General features: G+C 38.0%; 1 protein-coding gene across 1 annotated transcript; it reads left to right on the top strand.

Annotated features, from left to right (window-relative positions):
• The first annotated feature begins 733 nt into the window (after nucleotides 1-733).
• Nucleotides 734-12,460, top strand: wdr1 (WD repeat domain 1). The gene is made up of 15 exons (XM_032549892.1): nucleotides 734-881; nucleotides 2,187-2,308; nucleotides 2,781-2,871; nucleotides 2,962-3,109; nucleotides 3,262-3,442; nucleotides 5,815-5,892; nucleotides 6,843-6,923; nucleotides 7,277-7,510; nucleotides 7,861-7,948; nucleotides 9,251-9,407; nucleotides 9,646-9,730; nucleotides 9,826-9,936; nucleotides 10,066-10,239; nucleotides 10,332-10,476; nucleotides 11,670-12,460. The coding sequence occupies exons 1-15, from the start codon at nucleotides 866-868 to the stop codon at nucleotides 11,774-11,776; spliced, it is 1,818 nt and encodes a 605-aa protein (XP_032405783.1). The 5' UTR covers nucleotides 734-865; the 3' UTR covers nucleotides 11,777-12,460.
• Nucleotides 12,461-12,490: the final 30 nt, after the last annotated feature.

Genomic DNA, 12,490 nt, shown 5'->3' with positions numbered 1-12,490 from the left:
TTGCTATGGAAAGAAAATATTGTGCAGTTACAACACAATGAGCAGAACTTTAAACTAGTTACTTTTGTCTTCAAATTGTATATCATCATTGTAACAATATATTTGCTTCCGTTGATGCTCACTCTGAAATGATCCCCCTGACCATATAGGTCAGTGGGATTACCAGTCCTATTCCAGGCTGGTGATGCTTTCTACTGACAGAATGACATGATAGACTTTAAAAACCCTCTCCTGAAAATGTAGTTCAGGCATATAACTATAGGTCAATTGTTAAGCTCTTAGTAATTTATTGTTTGTTTGTTTTTTTTTTGCAGTAACCCAATGTCAATATTCCTTAGCTCTGAGTAATCATTTTTGAAGGGAAAATTCTGTCGCATACTGTGTTGTGTATGAATTTAATCGTTTTTTTTTTAAATTTTTTATCATTAATCTTTTGTAGTTAGAGTTTTTCTACTCTCTTGGGTTCTCAAAGGAGTTGGTTTCTTTGTTTTCTACAATACATATTAAATTCTGTTATATCATATTAAATTGTTCTGTTATCAGAAATTAGGACAGAGGAAGCTGCTATTGAGAATAACCTTTTACCTGTGCTTTATCAACGTTGGTCATAAATTGCCGTGGAGCCTAAAAGACCATATTTAGGTGAAATCGATCCAAATCGCTGCAGCGCACCGCTACTGGCTGACAGCTGCAGCGCATGATCTAAGTTTACCATATATGGGCAAAGCCAGGCAGAGCGCGAGCTGGGGCCGCTTCCGTGTTTGTGTGATTAGGCAGGGCATTGCACACAGCCGGAGGAGCGTCTCTGTCTCCACAGATTCATTCATTGGAAAGACTAACGATAAGCTTAAGGCCAACAGGAATAATGCCGTTTGAACTGAGTAAGTCTGCGTCGCCTTATGACAAATGCTGAGTTAAACAGAGCGAAAAAAATTTGCTTTGAAGCAAAATCTAGTGTGCCGTCTCTGCTAGTCGTCCAGGTAGTTCCCAGCTAGCTAGCCTCGCCCATTCTTGTGTGTTTTCTTCTTTTTTTTTTTTGACATTTAAGATTTTCCGGGTGAAAATAAAACAGCCACGACTTGTTAAAGTGAAAGCCACGTCTGACTATCGTGACTTCTTGGAAATGTATTCTGGCTCTGTTTTCAGCCTGTTACGGGTTGTTTTAGTGGAAGTTAGCGTCAGCTAGCGGAGCTTTAACGTCACAAATAGGAAATAGTTCAGCTCCCGTCGTGTTGTTGTGGCATGTTCAGACAGCAGCTGTCAGACGAGACGTGGCTGCTTGAACACACACCTTTTTTCTCACACAAATGTCGCATTTTACTGGTGCGAACCAAAAGAAACGTATCTAAAATTGTGATTGTGGCTTGCGAAAACCTAATGGGTGCACCAGCCTGTTCTCAGATGCTGACATCCGATAACTCTCTCTGCCCAGTTATTGATTTATGACGTTGCGAGCTTTTAATTTAGAGCTACAGCAACCAAAAATTGATCAGAAATTAATGCAGTTTTAATGACCAGTGGTATTTCTTGTTCTGATAGTATGATAAACGTGTTTAGGAATGCAAAAAATAGTTTTCTTTCTCGTGTTGTGGTTTAACCCTGTGCTAACTTGAAACATGCAATTCAATCTTACTAAGACAACTCGGACTTTTGTTTACCTATATGTCTAAAACGTATTCTCGTTCTAGTAGCTTTACACTTTTATGCATTTATTCCATAATTCTCCATCTTCAAGTTATTAGAGAGAAGTTGGATGTACTTTCTACAGTAAACTTAAGATGTGAGTTTTTTTTATGAAGATAAGAGAATATAGGATTAAAATATCTTTTTCTTGTAGTGAATTATTTATAATGGAAGTAGTGTCATTAAACCTACATGGGACAGCAGTGGCTGTGCATAAGGGTTTTACTAAGATTAAAAATGACCAACTAGACATTTTAAACTGTCTTTAGCTAGTTCTTTTGGTGCTTAGCTATACTAAAACACTAGTTTCTGCATGTACTTTATTCACTTGATGAGGTCGATCCTTATCTGAAATCCAAGATTTCCAAAACGCTGTCAGCATTTCCAAATCCAGCGTTTTCCAGTTATAGACAGTTCCCAAAATATAAAATGAAGATCACAAAGGGGAAGTTCCCAACCAATCTCTTGTGCACTTGTAACTTTTATTTTTATTTTTTTTTCAGAGCATGTTTTTGCCAGCCTCCCCCAGATGGAGAGGGGAGTTGCGAAAGTAATTGGTGGCGATCCCAAAGGAAACAACTTCCTCTACACCAACGGCAAGTGTGTCGTCATACGAAACATCGAGGTAATTACTTTTCTCATTAAGCCTTACTAATAAGCGATGCTGTTCTATTCACCGTTTGTGCATTGCGTGAGTCTGTTTTAAGTTGTGAAGTAAATCAGAAGTATCTTTAAGTTTGGTTTGTTTTCCCTCTACAACGTGATGCTGCAGTTGCTTGTACTCTAAAATCCTGCTCTGTTTAATCACTCTCCTTTCCCATGGTGCTCTTGCACACTGGTTTAACCAAAAATAAGTGGTTAAAACTGAGTCAAAAAAACTAAGTTTGTTTTGACTTAGTTTTGCTCAAGACTGACCCCAGTGTGTATTAAACAGAGTACAATAAAATAAAAATAACATCAGTTTCCTCTATTCATCAAACCACATTTATTGCATGTTCTTGTCATTCTGTTAGTGGGTTAGATCGACCTTTTTATTAAGAAGCATCGTCTGTCCAACTGTCAAACTATGTGATATTATGTTTGTTTTTTTATTCAAGAATCCAGCAATTGCGGACATTTACACTGAGCATGCTCATCAAGTTACTGTCGCCAAGTACGCCCCCAGTGGCTTCTACATTGCATCTGGAGGTATAGATCCCTTATAGACACTTCTGTCTACAAATCTATTTTGTACTGTGAATTAGCTGTTTTTAACAAAAACTTTTTCTGGCCTCTCAGATGTATCAGGGAAGATCCGTATCTGGGACACCACCCAGAAGGAACACATGCTCAAGTACGAGTACACCCCCATTTCAGGGAAAGTCAAGGACATCGCCTGGACAGAGGACAGCAAGAGGATTGCGGTTGTAGGCGATGGACGAGAGAAGTAAGAGTCAAAAGTTTTGTACCTGTGCATTTATAATGCGATAGTTAAAGATGTCTTCAAATGTTCATTATGCTGTTGTGTGAAATATGGAAACCATCCAGCCAAACAACCTCTCTGTCAGAAAAGCTGAGTGTGTATGTCTTCTGTTGTAGGTTTGGTGCAGTGTTCTTGTGGGACTCGGGCTCATCAGTGGGAGAGGTTTCTGGCCATGCAAAATTAATCAACAGTGTAGACATAAGACAGAAACGCCCCTACCGCCTTGCCACTGCCAGCGACGACACCTGCGCCTCTTTCTTTGAGGGACCTCCCTTCAAGTTTAAATTCACGCTAAGGGTATGTTTTTTTTCTTTTAATCTTCAGTATTTGAATGAATTTTTTGTGAAGGGATATTTGTGCTTAACACAGCATTTGGGGTAATTGAGTTTTTTGGGGTTTTTTTTACATTAAACTCTAGAAATAGGCAAGTCTCTGAAAACTTCCTCAACCTGAATTCTTATCGGTTAGCTTTGTTTTATGCTTTCAGTAACTTTAAGCTGCTGGTTATTTAGTGCTGTTTACTCATCTAAAAGCTGTCACACCCTGCTGGCTTTTAACAGTGTTGCCTTGTGTTGCTGCTTCCACATTATATAACGTCCATCCCACTCAAATGCTTGGGGCGTGTTTGGCCAAATTCATTCAGGCCTCTCATTTGTTTCAGCATTCTGTCTTCTTTTCCTAGAATAATTATTTCCTGTCTTAAATTTGCAATCTGAATAGCTTTTTTCCCCAAATTATATACGTGTTATTTGCTTAAACTGTATTGAATTCAGATTATGCAGGTAATTGGTCTTCCAGTCATGCTCCTCCCATGGTTTTCTTATCGGTCTAAATGCCAGCCACAGGAAGCTACTTTGGATTGGGATGATCTTCCTAATAATTTACTTTCACACTGGCGTCAGTTTCCTACTGTCATATGAAACCCAAGTTTTCACCAGCAAACGTGAACCTAAATAAGGAAGAACCGACTTCCTGCTTGCCATGAGGAAGACGGCTTCATGCATGCGTGCAATTTTACAAATGCATTGTTTTGAATGTTTTGGGCCTTTTTTTTTTTTTTTGCCCATAGATGCTTGCCGGCAACCGCGTATGAGAATGCATAGCTGTTCCTGACTCTTTGCAAAAACACTCCAACAAACTAACTTCTGTAATGTCTGTAGCCATAAATGACAGATTAAAAGCAAGGGTCGATGTTAAATGCTGTGCTCGAGCTTCTCAGAACACCCTGCCGTGAAGTGGATGTAACTGTGAGAAATTGAGGTTCATTGATCAGAATAGACTTTCCTGCTGTAAATGGTCAAAAAACGAAATGTGTGATGCAAGAAATGTGATCATTACAAAAAGTACTCTGCTTACATATTCTAGAGAAGGAGAAACTTTCCAAAGGATGCCCACTCTTTTCTGACAGAGGGTCAAAGCTCTAATGCAGGGGTGCCCACGTCCTATTATCCTACAACTTTTAAGTGCATCCCTTCTCTAACACGAGGGAGTCAAATTGCTAAATTTTCTCATCGGCAGTCATTCAAATCTGCAGAGGACTGGTAACAAGCCATTCTTTTGACTAAGGTGTTTTGGAGATGGGAGGCATCTAAACGCTGCATGATGGAAGCTCTTGGGAACCCCTGATCTGAAGAATGATGCAGAGCAATTTTGCTGCACTGCAAAACACAAAATTGAGTATTCTTGCTCTAGTTTCTAGTGCAACTATTTTAGTAAACTTGAAATAACAGTAACTTACAAGTAACATTTTAGTGAAATGAGCTTGTTTTAAGTAAATAATTCCTTAATATTGATGAAGAATTTGTAGATTATTTAACTTATAACAAGACATTTTTCTCATGTTATAAGTTAATCTATCTGCCAATGGATCGAATAGTTTTTCATCAATATTAAGGATTTATTTACTCAAAACAAGCCTCTATATCTTGCTGGAAAGTTACTTGTAAGTTACCTTTGTCTTATTTCAAATTTAATAAGATATTTGCACTAGAAACTAGACCAAAAGTATTTAAGATTTTGTGTTTTTGCAGTGTGTTAATCTATTTGGCCTTCTGAAAAATATGTAGCTGGAACTAAAAAGCAGACCTGTCTCAATGTTTAAGGAAATGGGTTTCTTTTTTTAAAAATTGTATCTCTCTGCTTCCTGACTTAATTTGAAATGACTCGCTGATGCTGGGGGGGAAAAAAATGTCTTATTTTCTTTCAGTGAGGACTACAGAATATATTTTGTCAGCACAACTCTGTAGTGCTTATATATGGTGTGTTCACAGATCAGAAAAAGATGGGGAATTTGAAATTAACAATCTAATTACTGCTCAAGGAAGATCAAAATAAATGTCTAATTTCAACCATCAATTTTACTAGAACATCTCTAGTCAGAACTCTTAAAATGTTAGTGGACTTTTGTAAAGGGGACTTGAGAGAAAAGATTTACATTTGTCCACATTCTGTGATTTATTCCTTACAAAGTTTAAATGTTTAAGTATTAACTATGTACATAAGGTCAAAGTAATGTAGCCCACTCTAAACAGCACAATTTTTAGAATTTTTAAAAATATTTTCAAAATATTTTTGTGAATTCAACCTTGTTCAATTTGCTATTTAAATAATGAGTCTTTTTTTTTTTCTTTTTTCTCTTCTTCCCACTCCGGTCTCCCCTGTGACTGAAGGACCACAGCCAGTTCGTCAACTGCATTCGTTTCTCTCCAGATGGAAGTCGACTAGTCACAGCTGGAGCTGATGGCCAGGTCGGTGGCAAAATGCAGACCGTGGGCATGCAATTACATAAAGGCAAATCTGAATACTAAAACTGAGATTATCATTTCATCAAAGTACAAAACTGTTTTGTTTTTCCCGTGTAGAAAGGCTTCATGGAGTGTACTGCAGTCGGTCTAATCAAACGACTTAAGCTGTAGATATTTTGCCAAACTGTAGAATCTTGCAGAGAATACATTTTAATTGACTTCAAACATGACTGCTTTATTAAGCTTAAACCAATCATCATACCTTTGTGCAAATAATAAACTCATGGCAATAGTTAAAGAATTGAAAGTTTAAAATTAAAGTGAAAAATTCTCATGTTTCTGCATATAAAACTGAGGAAGGAAGTTTAGACACGTGAAAGGGCAGTTTTAAAGAAGTGGTCAGGCCAGTAAGCGTGTCAAGCAAAAGATGTTTTCTGAAATGACTAAGGAATATTAAAAAGGCATCTGGAGAACACAATCACTCTTAACCTAAGCAGTTCTGTGGCGTTTTCTTTTTAATGCGTTTCCTTAGCGTGGCAGTAAACCTGAGGGATATACTGCCACGCTGATCTGGTTAAATAGTCTGTGATGGCTGGCATCATGAAGAGTTAAATTCCAGAGTTTATCAATTGTGGTTCTGACTTTTTTCTTTTAAAGTAACCCCAGTTTTTCTTTGTGTTCTGATTCACATAACTTATCACATTTTTGCTGCCCTGAAGGAGACAAAGCTGCGTTAGTTCCCAGCCATGTGGCCACTATCTGGCTTCAGGCTTTGCTACTTGCTTGCAGGAGTAAATGGTTTAGGTGTTAATAAATTATCATGATATAAATATTAAGCTCAACTTTCTTTGTTCTAAACTATTGTAACTGAGTTCTTCATAGAATAACTTGTACAAAATTCAAACTTGATTTAAAAAAATAAAAGGATGCTTTGACTTCTTGCTTACCTGCAGATATTCGTCTACGATGGAACAACTGGTGAACGGGTCGGCTCACTGGGTGGAGAGAAGGCTCACAAAGGAGGAATCTATGCTGTAAGTACTTGAAATTTTGAACCAAACTACTGTAGCAACACAAAATGAGAAATATGATGTTTATATTTTAAGCCTGTCACCTGACTTGCATTAATTTGTTTAGATGTGTAAGTTTTTTGTCAAAGCTGGTGTTCCAGGCCTGCCGTTCTGTACTCCTTTGAAACATGAATGGCTCATTTCCTAGTCAAATTACGGACATGTTTCCTTAAACTTTCCCTCTTCAAAGTCAATGTTTGTTATTCCCTCTGCCCCAACGACTAGGAAATGTGCTTTCCTAGTGACGGATCACAAGAACACCGTTAACATTTTCAATAAAAATAGTCTTTTCTTAACCTTTGCTTCATGTCGTGCAGCTCAGCTGGAGCCCTGACAGCTCCCAGCTGATCTCTGCCTCAGGGGATAAAACCGTGAAGCTCTGGGACGTTGGCGCAGGCACGGCCGTCACCACCTTCAATATGGGCTCCGATGTGAGCGACCAGCAGCTGGGCTGCTTGTGGCAGAATAACCACCTCCTCAGCATCTCTCTGTCAGGATACATCAACTACCTGGACAAGAACAACCCTGACCGGCCCATTCGCACCATCAAGGTCAGACTACAGAGTTTATGAATGTTGTCTAGATAGTGAGGTTCTCAAAAAAAAAAAATATATATATATATATTTTTTTTTTTACAGTGCCAATTCAGTAAGTGGTAGCAAAGAGGCTAAGATTTTTCTTTTTTAATAAGTAGGGACTCCATATTGCCAATAGTTGTTGATTTTAATAGATATCTTGATCTAAGTTGTGTAATTGTTGTACAGAGTGGTTAAAACTAATTTAAGAATTTAGCTGCCTGATCCAGTCTGAAATGTTTTCCATAAACTCTGGAATGACCTTCCAGGGTAAATTTGTGCCAAGTTAATTTAGTGTATGCTCTAAAGTATATCTCTGTTTGCAGGGTCACACAAAGTCCATCCAGTGTCTGACGGTTCATAAAGGCGATGGTCGATCATACATCTACTCTGGGAGTCATGATGGACACATCAATATCCTTACATAGTCTGTTATTGTGAAGGTGACTCTGGTAAACAACATTTGGGTTTCTGCAGGGTCGTAAGAGATTTTACTTTAAACTTGGCGTAAGATTTTGAAATGCAGTTGGTTTATTGCTACGTATTCTAAGTATTTACAATTGTAGTTTTTAAGAAATGTGCTGGCAGCAGTCATGTCTTGTAGTTTTTGACTGAGGTTTGATTCATCTGGACATCCAGCTTTCCACATGAACTTGTAAATGAATTCTTCAATCTGAAACTTGAAGATGGAAATCATACTTTTCTTTAAATAAGTTCTAATTCACTGGACTGAACAAGTTTGTGAATCATTGGTGAAAAGTTGTTTGAAGAGGTTTCTTAAAACACTAAACTGTACTGTAAGAGCTGCTGTTAATTCTTAGTTTTTATTTCAAGTTCCAAAGCCATATGATTTGAAAAGTTTTTTTTTTTTTGAAAATCATGTACAACTGGATTATGTGTTGATCATGAAGATGTAATTCGGTGGCTCAGCAGTGGAAAGTTTTCTGAAATGGAAATTTACATATTCAGTCAAGAATAGTCATGAATTGCTTCATGGTAATTTTACATGCTGCTTCCTTCATATGATCTCATAGCTTTGCTGTTGCATGTTGGCTCAGGCTGGTTCGTTTTTCTAACTAGGAAGTCTGCTTTCAATACTGCAGCTACTTTCCACCTTGCCTTCTCATTTCATCTTTCAGCTCTTACACTTGGTTGAAGACTTGCCTTGCTAATTATATGCTGACATTAGCGTGCTGTAAATTTCATTTTAAAACTAATCTGGTTTAACTAATCTGCCCATAAACGTCCTGTTTGAGTTGTTTGATTGCTTTTAGGAGACTTTAGTAGCTCACTATGGTGGATTTGATAGAAATATGCATTATTGGCCTGATCAACTGGTGATTATTTAAATATGGCAGACATTGTAGCCAGTTTTGGTCAAAGTAAGTTAATTGTTTTCAAAGGATTATGCTAAATTTAAAGCAGTTTCTTTCCTTCACAATGCAAGAAGTAAAATCTGAGCTCTCTTTTCCAAAGCATTTTCACACTGATGAATTTGATACTTTCAGTGATGATGGCTTCAGCAACTACGTCTTATTCCTTGAATTGCTCCCTTGTTGGTAATGTGGACTATGGATCAAGTCACTTGCAAGCAGATTTTTTCTGTTTGTCAAAACAGGAACCAGAGATTTGGTTAAAGTGTGCTGCAGGATGCACATCGACTTTCATTTAAAAGGGTCAAAAATATCAGTGTGATTTCTTTAACTCCTGTTTCACATTACTGGGATGCAGAAACTGGTGAGAATGACAGTTTCTCAGGGAAAGGCCACAGTAACCAGGTGAGCAAGATGCAGGTGGATGAAGCCAATGACCTGGTGACGTGCAGCATGGATGATACGCTCCGCTACACAAGCCTCAGCAAGAAAGAATACAGGTATGGACCGTTTTTCTGTAAGAGATTCTAAAATTTAGTTGTGTGTTTTTGGGGTTTTTTTTTTTTTTAAGGTCCCCTGCAGTTTTTAGCATCTTCCTTAACTGTGTTTGATATACAGACAGTAGCATGCATTTAAGGGAAACGCATCTCTTGTTTGGATCGTGTTCGTACGCCAATGTTGGGTGTAGCTGTCAGAGCCGGTTTCCCTCTGTAACAACCCCGTCTGCTGGCTTTGCAGTGCCTCTGATGTGGTGAAGATGGACTCCCAGCCTAAAAGTGTCTCCGTATCAGGAGGGTTCACTCTGGCTGTGTGCATCGGTCAGGTAATGTCCTCTGCTTTTGGTTGTGGTTACCTCCAAACTCATTGTTTCAGTTGCCTTTAGGACTAGGGTGATTACATTTTACTTTTTCTTCTTAGCTGGTCTTGCTGAAGGACAAGAAGAAAGTCTTCACATTGGACAATCTTGGCTATGAAGCAGAGGTTGGGGTCATCCATCCTGGTGGCACCACCGCTGCTGTTGGTGGAAATGTGAGTGGAAATCTTCTTAGAAGAGACGCTTTGCTGCTTTTGAGAATGCTTTCAGACTTGTGTAGTTTTAATCACTGTACCATTTTATCAGATCTTGCCAATACTTTTTAAAATGTTTCCTATCTTTAGGATGGAAAAGTTCACCTCTACTCAATTCAAGGCAACACTCTGAAGGACGAGGGTAAAACTCTTGAGAATAAAGGGTCCATAACCGACATGGCCTACTCCAGTGATGGAGCCTACTTGGCTGTCATCGACGATAAGAAGGTCGCTACGGCCTACTCTGTGGCAGACGGCTACTCGGTAAAACTAGTTTTGTCCTGCAAAGCTGAGTTGGTCTTTCGGTATGGGATGTTAATTTTAATACTTTTTTTTTTTTTTTTTTCTCCCTCCAGGTAAAAAATGAGTTTTATGGGCATCATGCCAAACCAGTGAGTCTGGCCTGGTCACCTGACAATGAGCACTTTGCAACCGGTGGGATGGACATGATGGTTTACATCTGGACAGTTGGTGATGCAGACACAAGGATCAAACTTCCTGGTTAGTGATAAACCCGCAAACCTAAGCATGCCAGTCTCATGCATGCATGCGATATTTTTTGAAATACTGTTTTCACGTTTGTTTCGTTTTTTTTTTTTTGGCTAACTTTAAGCTGCACACTTAATTTAGTTTGGAGGCTTTTCTAGTTATTTGCACACCTATGAGCATTTGCTGTTTCGCTTTGCAGTAAAGGACTAAACAAGTAGATCCCTAATTGGAACCACTGTTGCGTATTTTACTGCAAAACAAATAAGAATTCAAATGATTACTCTGCTCAGATTTCTTGCTGCACTTTTTACAAGCTGTGTTTCAGTGATTTAGTTGTGCCACATTATTTGCCTAGTCTTAATCTGCGGGTTTACATCGCAAATTTGTATTCAGATGTTCTGCAAGTACAAAGCTGATCTTTATGGTCAGACAACGGGTCTTATTGCTTGCAACAACTTTGTCAAAGGTGAATTAATTAGCATCAGAAATTGAGTTTGCATGACAAATGATAGCATAGTGTCATATTACCTTGATGTTTTGCGGCTCCAGCCTGTGAATAGCACAAGGAGTGCTTGGCAAGCAAAATAACCTGCAGAGTAAATTCTGCAAGCTCACACGTATCTATAAAGCTGCATGTAGTCACTGAAGGAACTAGTTTTTTTTCCCCCAATTAAAACCTGTTTGATTCAGAATTCCTTGAACTAAGACTTTAAAAAAATTATTTTTATATATAACATCAGATGGAGATGAAATCTAATTTGTTGGAGACATGGAAGAATTTGGAAAAATAAACAATGATGTTTGTTCTTTTTTTTGTTTATACAATTATTGCGCCCGACCTGCAGCATTAAACCCGACCCAGGACAAATATTCACCTGGGTGTAAAATGATCTTCTCCTAAAGGTGGAAGAAAGCTTGCATTTTTTCCCCCCAGGTTCTAAAAGGGAACTCTTCTTTGACTTTTAGTCAGATTAATTTAATCATGTTTTTTAAAGTCTTTATTATGGAGCTATAACACCACAAAATTTAGTATTTTCTGTAGAACTCACAGGATCAAGATGCTGCTATTACCTACACTAGTGTAGGTAATAGCAACTCATCACTGATCAGACTGAATAAAAAAAAAAAAAAAAGATTTACTAAACATGTTTCTTTGTTACACTGGCCTTTTTTGTAATGAGTTTTTCTTGCACTGATATCTGCAGATGCTCACCGTTTGCACCATGTCAGCAGCCTGGCCTGGATCGACGCTCACACTCTAGTCACCACCTCCCATGATGCCACTGTCAAGCAGTGGACAATTAAATACTGAGCTGCAAGCAAAACATTCACATCTCCAGGGACAAGGACTACTGTAGAAATCAAGCTTTTCTTTTTTTTTTTTTTTCTTTTTCCCGTTAATGTACTGTTAAGCATCGAAACTTTGGTCTATGCTGTCTGTAACATCTGAATTGTAAATGGTTATGCTAGTGATGGCGTCCAGAAAACAGTTTTAACACAATTAACGCAAGTCTACACGCAGGTGAAATGTTGAATTATGAAATGTAACCATGAGTGCTTTTACAGCTCTTCATGGACGCAAACATGTTTGTAATCATTCCATAGTTTACTAAAATCCTTTTCTGTGCATCGGGCCCTTTAAGGAGGAACAATGAGCTTTTTACCAGAGCAGAACATGTTTCAATGAAATAAAACCTTTTGGTTACATTCCTGAAATGAATTGGTCTCTGCAGCAGATGTGCATTTTTTTTTTTGAACAATATTTTACAGTTTTTTGGTTGTTTTTTTTTTGTCAACATTCAGACTTTGACTCTGATCTTTGGGATCGGGAGCATTAAGGAAATGAAAGAACAAAGAATACAATCAGAATGCTGTCTTTTCTGTTAGGTCTTGTTAGTGTGTAGCTTGTCTCATTAATTTTTTTTATGTCTTTATGAATTGGTGTCTAAAGAGGAACTTGGTTCATTAATTATAATAAAAGGTAACTTTTTATGCATTCATCTTCTCACGCATTACTCTTAACACT

This window comes from Xiphophorus hellerii, chromosome 20 (genome assembly GCF_003331165.1).
Source record: "Xiphophorus hellerii strain 12219 chromosome 20, Xiphophorus_hellerii-4.1, whole genome shotgun sequence".
Taxonomy (NCBI): Eukaryota; Metazoa; Chordata; class Actinopteri; order Cyprinodontiformes; family Poeciliidae; genus Xiphophorus; species Xiphophorus hellerii.
This window is presented reverse-complemented; position numbering and strand designations above follow the sequence as displayed.

Coding starts and splice junctions, on each gene's coding strand:
- wdr1 (XM_032549892.1), top strand. Junction 2,309..2,780: donor TCGTCATACGAAACATCGAG/GTAATTACTTTT, acceptor TTTTTATTCAAG/AATCCAGCAATTGCGGACAT. Junction 7,511..7,860: donor GGCCCATTCGCACCATCAAG/GTCAGACTACAG, acceptor CTCTGTTTGCAG/GGTCACACAAAGTCCATCCA.